General features: G+C 39.3%; 1 protein-coding gene across 1 annotated transcript in view; it reads right to left on the bottom strand.

Annotated features, from left to right (window-relative positions):
* The window catches only part of LOC137434317 (serine/threonine-protein kinase PAK 1), a 60,706-nt gene that overhangs the window by 14,614 nt on the left and 31,971 nt on the right, over positions 1–14,121 (bottom strand). The window contains 2 exon segments of the mRNA XM_078784217.1: positions 5,263–5,400; positions 5,516–5,594. Of these exon segments, the coding sequence (XP_078640343.1) occupies positions 5,263–5,400; positions 5,516–5,594 (217 nt within the window).

Below are 14,121 nucleotides of genomic sequence, written 5' to 3'. Positions count from 1 at the left end.
TTTGCACAAATGTATTTGTAATATACGTGATATCACATTTTATAAACAATTGAAGTTGAAAACTTAAGTTGAAAGAAAAAAAAAGAAAAAAAAAGATTGTAACATTTTTCAAAAAAAATACCCTTAGGACATACCGACGGGAGAGATATGTGCAGACCAGAAGTTTGGTACGATTTCACAAAAGTTTGAGATAGTAGTTCAGTGACAAGACAACACAAGACAAGACAAGACATGACAGGACAGACGCTGCACAGATATATATATATATATTATATATATATATATATATATATATATATACAGACTTGGCATTTAATATGCAATATTTTTTTTTTTCTTGACATGGTTTACTTTCTGAACTCAGTATATCAATCTGGTGAGTTTCTTTTACCCTTCGGTGATGTCTTTGTTGAAAGAACCATGTCACTGATTGTCTTTCGCAGCAAGAAGTCAAAAACAGGATTATATCACAGGTGGCATGACAAAATGTAAGGACAGGTACATTTGACGATTGGCTTCACAATCGGGTATGTAAGGGTTGTTGCGTTCTTTATTAGTGGAAAACAACTGCTGCACATCTACAAAAGTTATTGCCGCTTCCTCTAGAGATGGTCCGTCAACTTGACAATGCTGTTTGTCATGGAGTGGTGGCTTTAAGAAATTCTGGCATGAATTTACAGCGTGCTATTGCTCGGCAGTATGGCATCACTCAAGGTCAGGTGTCAAAGATCCTGAAACGAAATGCTCAGAGGGGTGTCCCTACTCCAATACCGAGGCCAGGACGTCCAGGCAGAACCACAAGGAGAGATCATCACCAGCTGCACCGGTTAGTCTGCAATGGCCGTACCAAGTCAGATAAATGGCTTAAGGCTGAGTGGCAGCAACTGACAAATGTGCCTGTATACAGAAGGCTAGTCAACCAACGACTGGTTCAAGCAGGCTATTGTGCCAGGCGTCCCCTGAGAAAGCCACGCCTGACCAGACAACACAGCCAGCGCCGATTGCAGTGGGCCAGAGAGCACCGTCAATGGCAGCCAGGACACTGGAATCACGTGACCTTCAGTGACGAGTCTAGATTTCTGGTCTATCATCAAGATGGCCGCGTCCGAGTGTGCAGACAAGTGCATGAAGCCCACAACGAAGATTGTATAGTGCCAAGAGTCCAAGCTGGAGGTGGTGGGGTGACCGTTTGGGCTGCTTTTCCTGCAGGGGGCAAAACTGACCTGGTTGTTCTGAATGGAAACCTGAACCAGTTCAAGTACAGGGTCATTCTGGAAGAAACATTGCTTCCATTTGCTCGTGCAGCCTTTCGAGGAAACTTTGTCTTCCAAGATGACGATGCACGGCCTCATCGTGCTCGCATGATCCAACACTTTTTTGCTGACCGTGGTGTAGAGCATATGGAGTGGCCTGCCATGTCCCCGGATATGAATCCGAGAGAGAACTTGTGTGCAGAATTAACGCGTCAAATCGACAACTTGGACCAGCAGCCAACCTCTGTGCGTGAATTGCAGCAGACTATTGTCACTGCCTGGCAAGCGATTCCTGTCCAAACCTTGGCAAATCTCATGAACAGCATGCCTCAACGTGTATGTGCTCTCCTGAATGCTCGTCGGGGTTACACGAAGTACTGAACTGTAATTTTACTGTCCGTAATCCCAGTCATAATTTAGCTTTTGTTTTTGCTGGAAAAAAAATTGGCTAATGTGCAAAATAAAGAGATACTTCTGGAAAACGTACAGAAGTTTAACACAGTACTGTCCGTGAATTGAGTTCGATATCAGTTTACATCACTTTCAAGGATCAATTTATTTGCTTCGAAATGTCAAATGTGGTTTTTGTTTCTTTTAAAGGTCACATTAACAAAATCTAGAATAATTTCAACATAATTCCAATGAACTTTTGGTTCTAAGTCAACTTGAAAAGTAAGTTCACCCCCACAAAAAAAAAATTCCATATTAAATGCCAAGTCTGTATATGGATATATGTCTATTTATCTATATCTACAGACTTGGCATTTAATATGGAATATTTTTTTTGTGGGGGTGAACTTACCTTTCAAGATGTCTTAGAACCAAAAGTTCATTGGAATTATGTTGAAATTATTCTAGATTTTGTTAATGTGACCTTTAAAAGAAACAAAAACCACATTTAACATTTCGAAACAAATAAATTGATCCTTGAAAGTGATGAAAACTGATATTGAACTCAATTCAGGAACAGTACTGTGTTAAACTTCTGTACGTTTTCCAGAAGTATCTCTTTATTTTGCACATTAGCCAAAATTTTTTTTAACAAAAACAAAAGTTAAATTACGACTGGGATTACGGACAGTATAATTACAGTTCAGTACTTCGTGTAACCCCCACGAGCATTCAGGAGAGCACGTACACGTTGAGGCATGCCGTTCACGAGATTTGCCAAGGTTTGGACAGGAATCGCTTGCCATGCAGTGACAATAGCCTGCTGCAATTCACGCACAGAGGTCGGCTGCTGGTCCAAGTGGTCGATTTGATGCGTTACTTCTGCCCACAAGTTCTCTATCGGATTCATATCCGGGGACATGGCAGGCCACTCCATATGCTCTACACCACGGTCAGCAAGAAAGTGTTGGATCATGCGAGCACGATGAGGCCAAGCATTGTCATCTTGGAAGACAAAGTTTCCTCGAAAGGCTGCCCGAGCAAATGGAAGCAATGTTTCTTCCAGGATGACCCTGTACTTGAACTGGTTCAGGTTTCCATTCAGAACAACCAGGTCAGTTTTGCCCCCTGCATGAAAAGCAGCCAAAACGGTCACCCCACCACCTCCAGCTTGGACTCTTGGCACTATACAATCTTTGTTGTAGGCTTCATACACTTGTCTGCACACTCGGACGCGGCCATCTTGACGATAGACCAGAAATCTAGACTCGTAACTGAAGATCACGTGATTCCAGTGCCCTGGCTGCCATTGACGGTGCTCTCTGGCCCACTGCAATCGGCGCTGGCGGTGTTGTCTGGTCAGGCGTGGCTTTCTCAAGGGACGCCTGGCACGACAGCCTGCTTGAACCAGTCGTTGGTTGACTAGCCTTCTGGATACAGGCACATTTGTCAATTGCTGCCACTCAGCCCTAAGCCGATTAGCTGACTTGGTACGGCCATTGTGGACTAACCGGTGCAGCTGGCGATCATCCCTCCTTGTGGTTCTGCGGGGACGTCCTGGCCTCGGGATTGGAGTAGGGACACCCCTCTGAGCATTTCGTTTCAGGATCTTTGACACCTGACCTTGAGTGATGCCATACTGCCGAGCAATAGCCCGCTGTTTCATGCCGTAATTTCGTAAAGCCACCACTCCATGACAAACAGCATTGTCGAGTTGACGGATCATCTCCAGAGGAAGCGGCAATAACTTTTGGAGACGTGCAGCAGTTGTTTTCCACTAATACAGAACGCAACAACCCTTGTATACCCGACTGTGAAGCCAATCATCAAATACACCTGTCCGTACATTTTGCCATGCCACCTGTGATATAATCCTGTTGTTGACTTCTTGCTGCGACAGACAATCAGTGACATGGTTCTTTTAACAAATAAATCACCAAAGTGTAAAAGAAACTCACCAGATTGATATACTGAGTTAAGAAAGTAAACCCAAGTCAAGAAAAAAAAAAATTCCATATTAAATGCCAAGTCTGTATATATCTCCATATCTATATACATCTCTCTCTTTGTTTGTATGTATGTGTTCTATGCATGGCCACATATTTTAAGTTGCAAACTCCAAACTCAGGGTACAATACAACTTTGTGTGGGGGATAACATCGCTATGCGACTGCACATCACGGGGGTGGGAATAATTATCTATGTTAATGTGTGTAGCGCCACTTGGTGGTGGTGGTAGCAGGGGGTATTACAATTCCCTTTTTTACCTGGACAACGCTAAAGTTAAAGCACTCTTTGCACAGGTACATTTATTTTGGCAAACAGGATGACTAATTGGTCCATCAGCGAAGCGATGGTCAAGCTCTGCTGGTCTTTAAAATAAACATAAACATCTGTATTAAAGTAGATTTAATACAGGTCTTCATGGAGTAACACCATTTAAAATGGAAATATTTGCCATTGTTTTAGACAAATCCAACCTCCACCACCGGATGTTGCACCACCATTTTGCGGAGGGCATCATAAGTAGCTCAGAGCTTTGACTACCATGTGCTTATTCGATAATTAATTGACGGATATAAAATAAAGAATTTCATACTTATCTGGTCATGTGAAAAACAAGTTTTATACAAAATACAGTACAGGGAGTCCCAGGTTACAAAGGGATTCCATTCCGAACAATCATTCAAATTGATTGACCAAAGTTTTATCAAGTGGATCAATAAGAAAATAATCATGGACTTCGGCATCGTGTAGTAAAACGTTAATCTTCACCTGATGAACCAGGACTTACAAGGAAGGATGGAGGGGTGAGGGAGGAAGAAATATTCAAGCCATTGCCAAGAAATGCAATATGCACTTATATCGGACCTATAAGTAAAATGTTATAATAGGGCTGTTAAAGACTGCATGTGAAATATGCTCCTTTTGCTCTGGAGCCCAGAATACTGTCAGTCGGCCTTTGAAATGTGAAAAAGTAACTGACGCTTTTATATATGCCTGGAACGTATGACTTCAATATGTACTTTGCCAGGAAGTAGGGTGCAGTACGAGCCATCGCATTTTCCTTTGTCCTCGTGGCTGTTTCTACAGCAATTAGTTTTTATATGATTCGGGTGTAATTTAGAAAGGTTATGTTCTCTTTGTGAGATTGAAAGTAAAATAAATTTGATAACACCCAATTTCCGAGCCATTTGTCGTATTAACATGTTTAACAAATTACCGAGCCAATTTTTTTATCTGTCACATGACAATTGCCAGCTGCTTATAAAGAATAATGTTTATGCACATCTCCATGAAACATCTATAATGCATGAAACATCTATAATGCATGAAACATCTATAATGCAACTGATTTTAAATCATTTGTTTATTGAAATTTGCATTAAACAAGGGTGAAAGCTATAGGTTTTTGGGTTTTATACAGTACAACTGTAATTGACACTGACTCCAATTTGTCGATTACTGAATAATTGCCAAACACAAACACACACACACACACACACACAGTTACCAAAAGCTGACACCTGTAAACACCCAACACTTCATGGTGATGTTATAAATGTTCGAAGTAGTTATAAAGTGTGACAAGGTCCTTTCCAGATGGTTACAGTAATACCTGCAGAAGTTCTCTTGCAGACCCCCTCCTCTCGACATCCATGTCCAAGCAGCGGGAGAGAAAGTCACGAAATAACGATGAAAGTTTCTCAGGATTTTGCAGCTCTGGGGTTCCGTTGGTTGCTATAAGATATAACGCCTGGTGAAAGGAATGGGTAAAAACTTTGTGAAAGAAAAAAAACGACAGAGGAATAACAGAAATAAGTAAGGATGTGGTGTTCGCCCTCAAATAAGGCCTGTGATGTTGCCCTTACCCTGAGAGGATTCTCGTTGAGGTATGGTGGCTCTCCCTCTACCATCTCTATTGCCATTGTCAGGGAATTTACTGGGGGACTCACAGGACTCCAAAGACCGGACACAGGTTACAAAAGGTCTCGTTTATTAAACTGTATTCACTTCATCCAATTACCAAAATGATACCGCATAATATAATGGATCAGGTTAACTCTTTTCGCTGGTCCTTCTCTCCATCCGACACTCCCGTTCGGTCAGCGCTTCACGTAGCAAGTACTCTCGACTCCAGCCGCAGCTCCCGCTTATATGGACCAACTCGACTTAATCCTCTGTCCGCTGAACTCGTAATCTCCTCTCCGCCGACGTCACCGGTCGCCTTCCTGGCGCCAGCTAGCCCCCCCTGCTGTGAGTTCCATTTATCAAACAATAGGGGGGTGCTCCAGCCTGGGGCTGTGACCAGGTGTTTCAAGAGACCATCATGTTCGTGCACATTCCTAACTCATTTACAAACCCGTCCCCCACAGAGTTTGCATGTAAAATGCATCTGCTTTGTTACTAGGTCAACCAATAAGTTACCAGTGCCAATTAATAAGTTACACTGAATTACACTTCCACAATTCCCTCATCTTTTTGTTTTTGTTTATATTAACCATTAATCTAAACATCAATATAAGTAAACAATCAATCACTACAAGTAAACATCATTACAAGTATAAGTAAATAATCATAACTTTGGTAATCAAATTCCCTTAGGCATACACCGTCATCCTGCAAGAATCACAAAACATTTCGTTGGTCATTGACTCCTTCCATATTGTTCAATCTATTGCATTTGCATCACAAATATATTTTCAAAACAACACTTCACCATCACCAAGATACAACAATTTCACTTCATTTTCAAGTTTTGTAAAGCATCTGCACCATCTGGCAAAAACGTTTGCCTCCACACAAATGTTGACTTTGTTTGAAAGGAAGGGCTGATCACTTGTGTTTGAATCCAGGTATGAAACATTTTCTCCTAATGTCTTCATAGCTCCTGCACTACTTCGTGTAGGATTTCGCTGTTGTGGTAACATTGCGGAGTCATAGACTGACCCTGCTCTCCTTGTAGCATTCTTGCCACTTTTTGCTGTAAACCATAGTAATTCCTGAACAAGGCCTTCACCCAGTTGTAGTCGACTTGCCTCCTCCCTTATTGTGAGTGGGCAGCAAGTATTGGTGTGACATTGATTGGCCAGCAAGATGTGGAACAGGGATGCCGGATGCATCCACAATGATGTTGGGACCATGGTGTTCAGGTCATTCATGGTCCTTACCAGGAGCAATCCAGCAGAATCGTGCACAGCTGTTGTGACAAGGGCACAGCCGTTTTTTGCAGCTCCATGCTGGTTCCCCGGACGTTGGTGAAGTAATAACATATGTCCCCGCATTTCACAGAGGTTGCAGGTAAAATGTCGTTGTCCTGCAACTTCTGATGTGGTGAATGTTCGAAGTCTTCGAACAAGAGTAAGTGATCGCCTTTCTTTCATATGTTGCAGTGTGATCCAGGCAAATGGTCACATAAATTTCCTTGGTGAAGGTAAGCATTCATCTCCAAGTTACACGGGAGAATGTCTTCATCATTCTTTGAGAAAGAGGGTGTATGCCACGATTAACTTCATTTTTTAGCCACAAATTTTCTTTCTTTCTTCTTCCCAATTCCGTTAGCAATCCCTCCAAAATGTGATCTCGTCTTATCCTTATGCTCAGTCATATCTGAATCTGCTTTCCGCACACACTGAATCAGATAGGGTACATCTTACCATGAAATCAGCATAATCATGTATATCTTCCGACAGTTTCACATTCAACAATTTGTTGTTTTTCCTTAACTCAAAAAGTTATATTCATTTATATGCGTCACACAAATAATATTCAATCAGGTATGTATTTTATTACTAAACTAAGAATAGCATTGTATATGATTACAATCACAAACGGGAATACCTAATTCCCAACAACGATTTTCCCAAACCAACAAATTAAGCATAATGTATTATTACCATAATTCCTCTCCACTTTTTCTTTTCCCTCTTTTTCCTAACAGTGTGTCACTCGTGGTGATATGAGTTCATTGATATTGTAATTGACACAACTCATAACATTGTCGTTATGCCATTATCTTAATTCTACTGTTTATGTCGCCATAAAAGTCTTCCTTTTCTGGTTCCACATTTCTTTCCTCATTTGTCACTTCATGTGTTATCATCGTGTTGTTGGTTACCTTATTCAAACACACCGTCACTAAGGCTTTCAAGCAAGCCACCACTAAAACAATTGCCAATATAACTACTAAACCAACAAACAAGTCTGCTACTCCTTGTATATATTCATATCTATGACATAGTTATATGTCGATGACATTTAACATTATATACCAAACTAACAAGCTTCCTAAAAGGTAAATAAAGAAAATCCCTTAATATGTAACATAATCAGATTATTTGTCTTACCCTGATCCCCCTATCTCCCGGGGTTGAACTCAATCCCCTGGTCATGAGTGTAGTTGTGATACATTTTTTCACTCATGCTGTATTAATATCAGCAGGTAATTAATTGTATGTCATGTAGGCAAATAAATGTCACTATTCCAAGTAGGAATATCACATGTTGAAAATGTAATGTTTATCAATGCAAGGGGTGTTAAAATGTAATTCAAATGACTGTAAATCATGACTATCATTTTTCTACCACTGAATGTTCTGCTGGGCTGCTAGGTGCAGCCTCATTTTCTGTGGGATCGTCCACCTTAGCCCCATGTGCTTGCTTGCAATGAGAGGCATGAATCCAACTTTCTATTTTGGGTCCATATTTGTTTCTATTCTTATCAATCTCCTATGGTTTATCAATTCGTTCCAAGATACCGCAACCAAAGGTTTTAACCAAAGCTCTACCAAACTATTTCCAATTTGAACAAAAATGCCAGTGAAACAATGATTCGAAGGATTAACTTCAAGGGGTCAATAAATTTATTCTATAGCCAGATCTAATTTTCCCATCCAATAGTTTGCCTTGCCACATGTCATATTATAACACCTTAATAAACCTTCGAAAAAATGTTTCCCATCTCAACAAATTTCCTTTTTTACAAATAGCCATGTGTAACTTACGTATTTAACTACAATTTCCTCTCAATTTGTTTGGCCTAACTGGCCGCAAAAGTGGCTGCCAGCATGCAGTACCGTTTTTATCTACCAAGGAAGTGTTCCACACAAGACCTCTACCAAAATGTTGTTTGTAAAAACAAATCTGGGATTTCTGATTACATGGATGCACACTCTCAGGACATTTTCAGGCTGCTGTTAACAATCCACTACGATGACTTAATTCCTTTACCCACAATCAAATAATTAGTACAAATTGAGGATATTATCCCTATCACATTCTTTTATAGATTCATTATGTTGGATCTAATTTTTTCCAATAATTTTCCACTGCTGTAAGGCGGAACAATAGCTCTCATAAGTCTTAGTAATATCGTACTTAATTTGCCCAGCAGAGAATAATTTATTTACTATCCTTTCTCATCTGTTAACCAGTGACTTTGTTTAAACTCCAGAACTGAAAAACCCACAATAGTTCAAACCAGCAAAATTTTCTTTACTCTTTTCCCATATCATCTGTGCCTAAAACACATCCATACATACAGCACAATTTATATGCTGATAAAATTCAAGTTTATATATATAAAATCCATGAGCAGAGTATTCTGGGAAGTCAGTGTAAGACCTCTCCCAAATTTGGATGATTTTGTACTTCCTCATTTCCTTTTATGAAGCTCATATCCATAAATAGATGTTATTCTCATATACATTCTATCAAAAATGGAATCCCAAAATTACTCACAATTTTACTATTAATTAATGGCTGCTCATAACCCAGCACATCAAATTTTTTTATATTCCATTTCCCTTGACAAAAGAGATAATGTTCATAATCAAATTATATTTCTATTTTATTTTACGGATTCTCTGGATATTCAATCCCATCCACATATCCCAATCCCATCCACATATAACTATCCATTTCCAGACAGGCACACTGTCGGTGTCAACAATCTTGTAAGATTGATACACAAAAACACACACACACATGCATTATGCATATTTGTTTGCGTTGGAACCATTATTTACAGATCAGATGGGTGTCAATTTTATTTCAATTTCATAAAATTTGTCAATCAAATTCAAAATGCTTATAGACAAATAAACCAAAAGTCCATTCTTAGAAAACCCTTATGATGTCAAATTGAAATTACCCTTTCTGCCTTCACAATAATCTATCCAAATTTTGACTACACACCCATTTGCATGTCAGTCGACCATTGACCTATCAATCGTGCGGAACAATAGTCCGAAATTCCCACCTGATCATCATGTGACTCTTGTTACTTGGTTTGCCAACAATTGCAACGCAATTGTTCCAAACTTTGTAAATTTAAAATTGCTGTGCCCAAAATAGAAGATCCAATTTTGGCATTTGATCAATTAATTATTAATTTGTTAACAAGCAAAAAGAAAAATGAATCATTCTTGCTCTGAAAACTTTTCAGACACAAGAATCATTGACAGTTGTTCATGTTTGTCCAGTAATCGAATCTGTTGAGGCCAATCATCATTTGGGATTTGCAGCAATGAAGGCCTAATCATTGTCTGAGGTACCGGTAAGCACTGGTACGCTTGATCTTGGTTTGCCCCATGACCTTGTCTTCCTGTTGACATACGGACATCTTCTTCTCCAATGTCCCATCTTTCCACACTCGAAACACCTGTTTCTGTCGTTGTCTGATCTGTGCGCCTGTGCACTTGTATTGCTGGGCTGCATCTCTACATCCCTGAGTTGCCACTGCAATCTCTCGTTATCTCCTGAAACACGAAAAAATTCTCTGTACCGTCCTTTTTGGGGAGACAACTGGAAATCAGATGGGACAACTGTGACTTTCATTCCTAATTTCGAGGGCAGTTGTGCATTTGTCTCCTCCACTGTATCCTGTATCCTTTTTATTTTAAGTTCTAGTTCCGTTATCCGTTCTTGCTGTTCCCGTTGTCTGGATTCACCATCCCAAAGATGGAATGCAAGCCAGTCTACCGTTAGATTCTGTCTCTTCCTGGCTTTCAATCTTTGTTCCAATCTTTCCAATCGACTTCGCTCAAATGTACCATCTCTTGGAAACTCCTCATCATGTCCCTTTGTCCACAAATACCAATTCTCGACCTGCCTTATAGCTTCGGCACCATAACGGTCGTACATATGATGTGTACAAGTACCTTTTTGTGGAATCTCTGGTTGTCCTTGTGTGTTCTTGCAGGCTCCATTTCCCATTCTGCCTTTTATCAAAGTAGCGTTGGATGTGTTGTAGCTTGTTCCAGGTTCCTCTAAAGCTTCACTCGTACCTCCAGGAAGGATCTCTCCACCTGTTCGCACGGTGATTTCCAGAGAATCTCCCTCAGCTGTGGCTTTTGCACAATCCAATCTCACAGATCAGTATTTGCAGATGAGCCGGAGGGTCAGTATGAAGTGGGTGAATCCTCAGGTGTCCGCTCTGTTTGACGGGGAAATCACACAATGGTAACCGCACATATATATCTGTATATAAACTCACCACCTTGCTCAATTTTCCCAGGTTGTCTCCACATTGATAATATCTCGCAAAGATATCAAAGCTTCTTTCTTGAGACCGCATTTTCATCAATCAAACAATCAATATATTCAATTCAATTTATTCAGTTCAATTTATGCAATTAAATTCAATCAATTAGATTCAATCAATTAACAATTCAATCAATTATTCAATTTCAATTAATTCATCAATATTCATCAATAAATCAAATTAATCATTTTGAATGACTCCTTGCATAAGCCCTTTCCCCAATGATGTCAGGACAGGTCCATCCATTGACTGAGATCGACTCATCGGTCGTCACCTCTGGTTCGTACCTCATGTCAATTGATGAATCACCGTCCTGTCCTAGGGTCATATCTGACATATTTCCCCATTTTGCCTGGTCTCCACAAATTTTCTTTGCAACCACTAAAGGCAACTCATCCTTCATTCGTGAGACAGCCAAAATGGATGGCAGATATTAAAGTTCATTGGAAAAAATATCTCATCATTTTTTTTCTTTAATAGTACCCAAAATCTCTTGGCAATTTAAATTTCGTAAAACTACTGAAATAAGACTGTAAAATTCCTTCAATCATGCTAAATTTTGAAGCTCCATTGCTTGTAACACCCAATTTATCCCATAGGGCTTGAAAGTTCTTTCCCAAGTTCATGCAATCATTCTGCATTTGAACCCTATGATATCATTCATAATAATCATCATGATTTTATAGTCATGGTCATATCATAATCATCTATTTAAAACGAACATTTCCTTTATCACCACAATTATGTGGTATAATCAACAATAGAATAAAACTGTACATAGCAACAGGCTACCTCATGGCCACTCAGTATACCTATTGACAATAAGTCATAACAATATCGAATAATCATTGAACAATTCAAAAATCGCTTCCACTGCTCCAGCCGCAGCATTCGTCATTTTGTTTGCTCATCCGCATGACCAAAACGAAATAAAGGGAGCTCAACCATTACACAGCACTTTTAATGGCGCATGCCATAGAAACTCAACGCAATTTCGACTCAGCCAGAAACGAGCAAATTTTGCAGGATGTTAACTGGAATTAGTCGTGAAAATATATCCAAAATACACAAAAAATACACATCCACAAAATAAACAACAAACCCAAACAAACCCAAGGTCGACCCTCTTACACAGTAAATTACATCATTTCAGCATCGTATTGATTGCTGAAATATTCCAGGGTTTATACATACCTTAAAAGAGGTATGCGTGGTGTTGCCCCCTCCCACGTTTATTCCAGGGTTTATACACACCTTAAAAGAGGTATGCGTGGTGTTGCCCCCTCCCACTTTTAATTCCTCATTAAATTACTTATTAAATTACTTATTAAATTACTCATTAAATTACTCATTAAATTATTCGTTAAATTACTCATTAAATTACTCATTAAATTACTCATTAACTTATTCGTTAAATTACTCATTAAATTACTCATTAAATTACTCATTAAATTACTCAGTAAATTACTCATTAACTTAACTTACATAGTTTCAGCATTGTATTGATTGCTGAAATATTCCAGGGTTTATACACACCTTAAAAGAGGTATGCGTGGTGTTGCCCCCTCCCACTTTTAATTACTCATTACATCGTTTCCATTAAAAAAAACATCGCTTCTACTGCTCCAGCCGCAGCATTTGTCACTTTGTTTGCTCATCCGCATGACCAAACCGAAATAAAAGGAGCTCAACCATTACACAGCGCTTTTAATGGCGCATGCCATAGAAACTCAACGCAATTTCGACTCGGCCAGCAAACGAGCAAATTTTGCAGGATGTTAACTGGAATTAGTCGTGAAAATATATCCAAAATACACAAGAAATACACAAAAATACACTCCCACACAAATAAACAACATTTATTCCGTTCAACAGAACAAACATTTCCTCTATCATGACACGCATGTCTTCAAAATTATATGACCAAGAGAAAAGTAAAATTAATTAAAACTGCGGGCAGTGATGATCCGGGGACCATACCGCTCCATCCTGATTGGACGAGTGCGTGCTAGAGTCGTTAACAACGACAGTCCAGATCCGATTGTTCAAAATTTCAACTCAATCGATCGAAAAATGAACGCAGGGATGCATTTTAAAGGTGCAGTGGCACTAACTGAGTTGCCACGAATATGGCCACGAAATTGCCAATATGGCCATCACAAAATATTTTCCTTAATCAATTGGCTCATAGCATAACCAATCTGCAAGTATTTCATCCGAAGATGTATCTCTCAGGAATTTTAATTAAATAAGTCATTTATAAATCAACGAGTTAATTTATTAAATGATTAATCAATAAATCAAATTTTTCCTTGACAGCCATATCACTCGGTCAGTGTCATGTCCAAATATCAGCTTCCTTACTCAAAAGGTGCCTGAGTTAATGTAATGTAATTACTGTAATAAGATTACTGCAATTACTGTAATGATTACTGTAATTACTGTAATTACCGGAACTGTAATTACTGTAATTACCTCAGGTAATTACTGTAATGTAATTACTGTAATGTAATAAGAAATGTAATTAATTAAATAAGTACGGGTTCCAACAACAAGTTCCAACAACAAGTTCCAACAGCAAGTTCCAACAACAAGTTCCAACAAGTTCCAACAGCAAGTTCCAACAGCAAGTTCCAACAACAAGTTCCAACAAGTTCCAACAACAAGTTCCAACAGCAAGTTCCAACAACAAGTTCCAACAGCAAGTTCCAACAGCAAGTTCCAACAACAAGTTCCAACAAGTTCCAACAAGTGCCAACAGCAAGTTCCAACAACAAGTTCCAACAACAAGTTCCAACAAGTTCCAACAAGTGCCAACAGCAAGTTCCAACAACAAGTTCCAACAACAAGTTCCAACAAGTTCCAACAGCAAGTTCCAACAACAAGTTCCAACAAGTTCCAACAGCAAGTTCCAACAGCAAGTTCCAACAACAA

The sequence above is a fragment of the Myxine glutinosa genome, chromosome 1 (assembly GCF_964187855.1).
Source record: "Myxine glutinosa chromosome 1, kmMyxGlut1.1, whole genome shotgun sequence".
NCBI lineage: Eukaryota > Metazoa > Chordata > Myxini > Myxiniformes > Myxinidae > Myxine > Myxine glutinosa.
The sequence above is the reverse complement of the archived record's forward strand: the minus strand, read 5'-3'. Positions and strand labels throughout refer to the sequence as shown.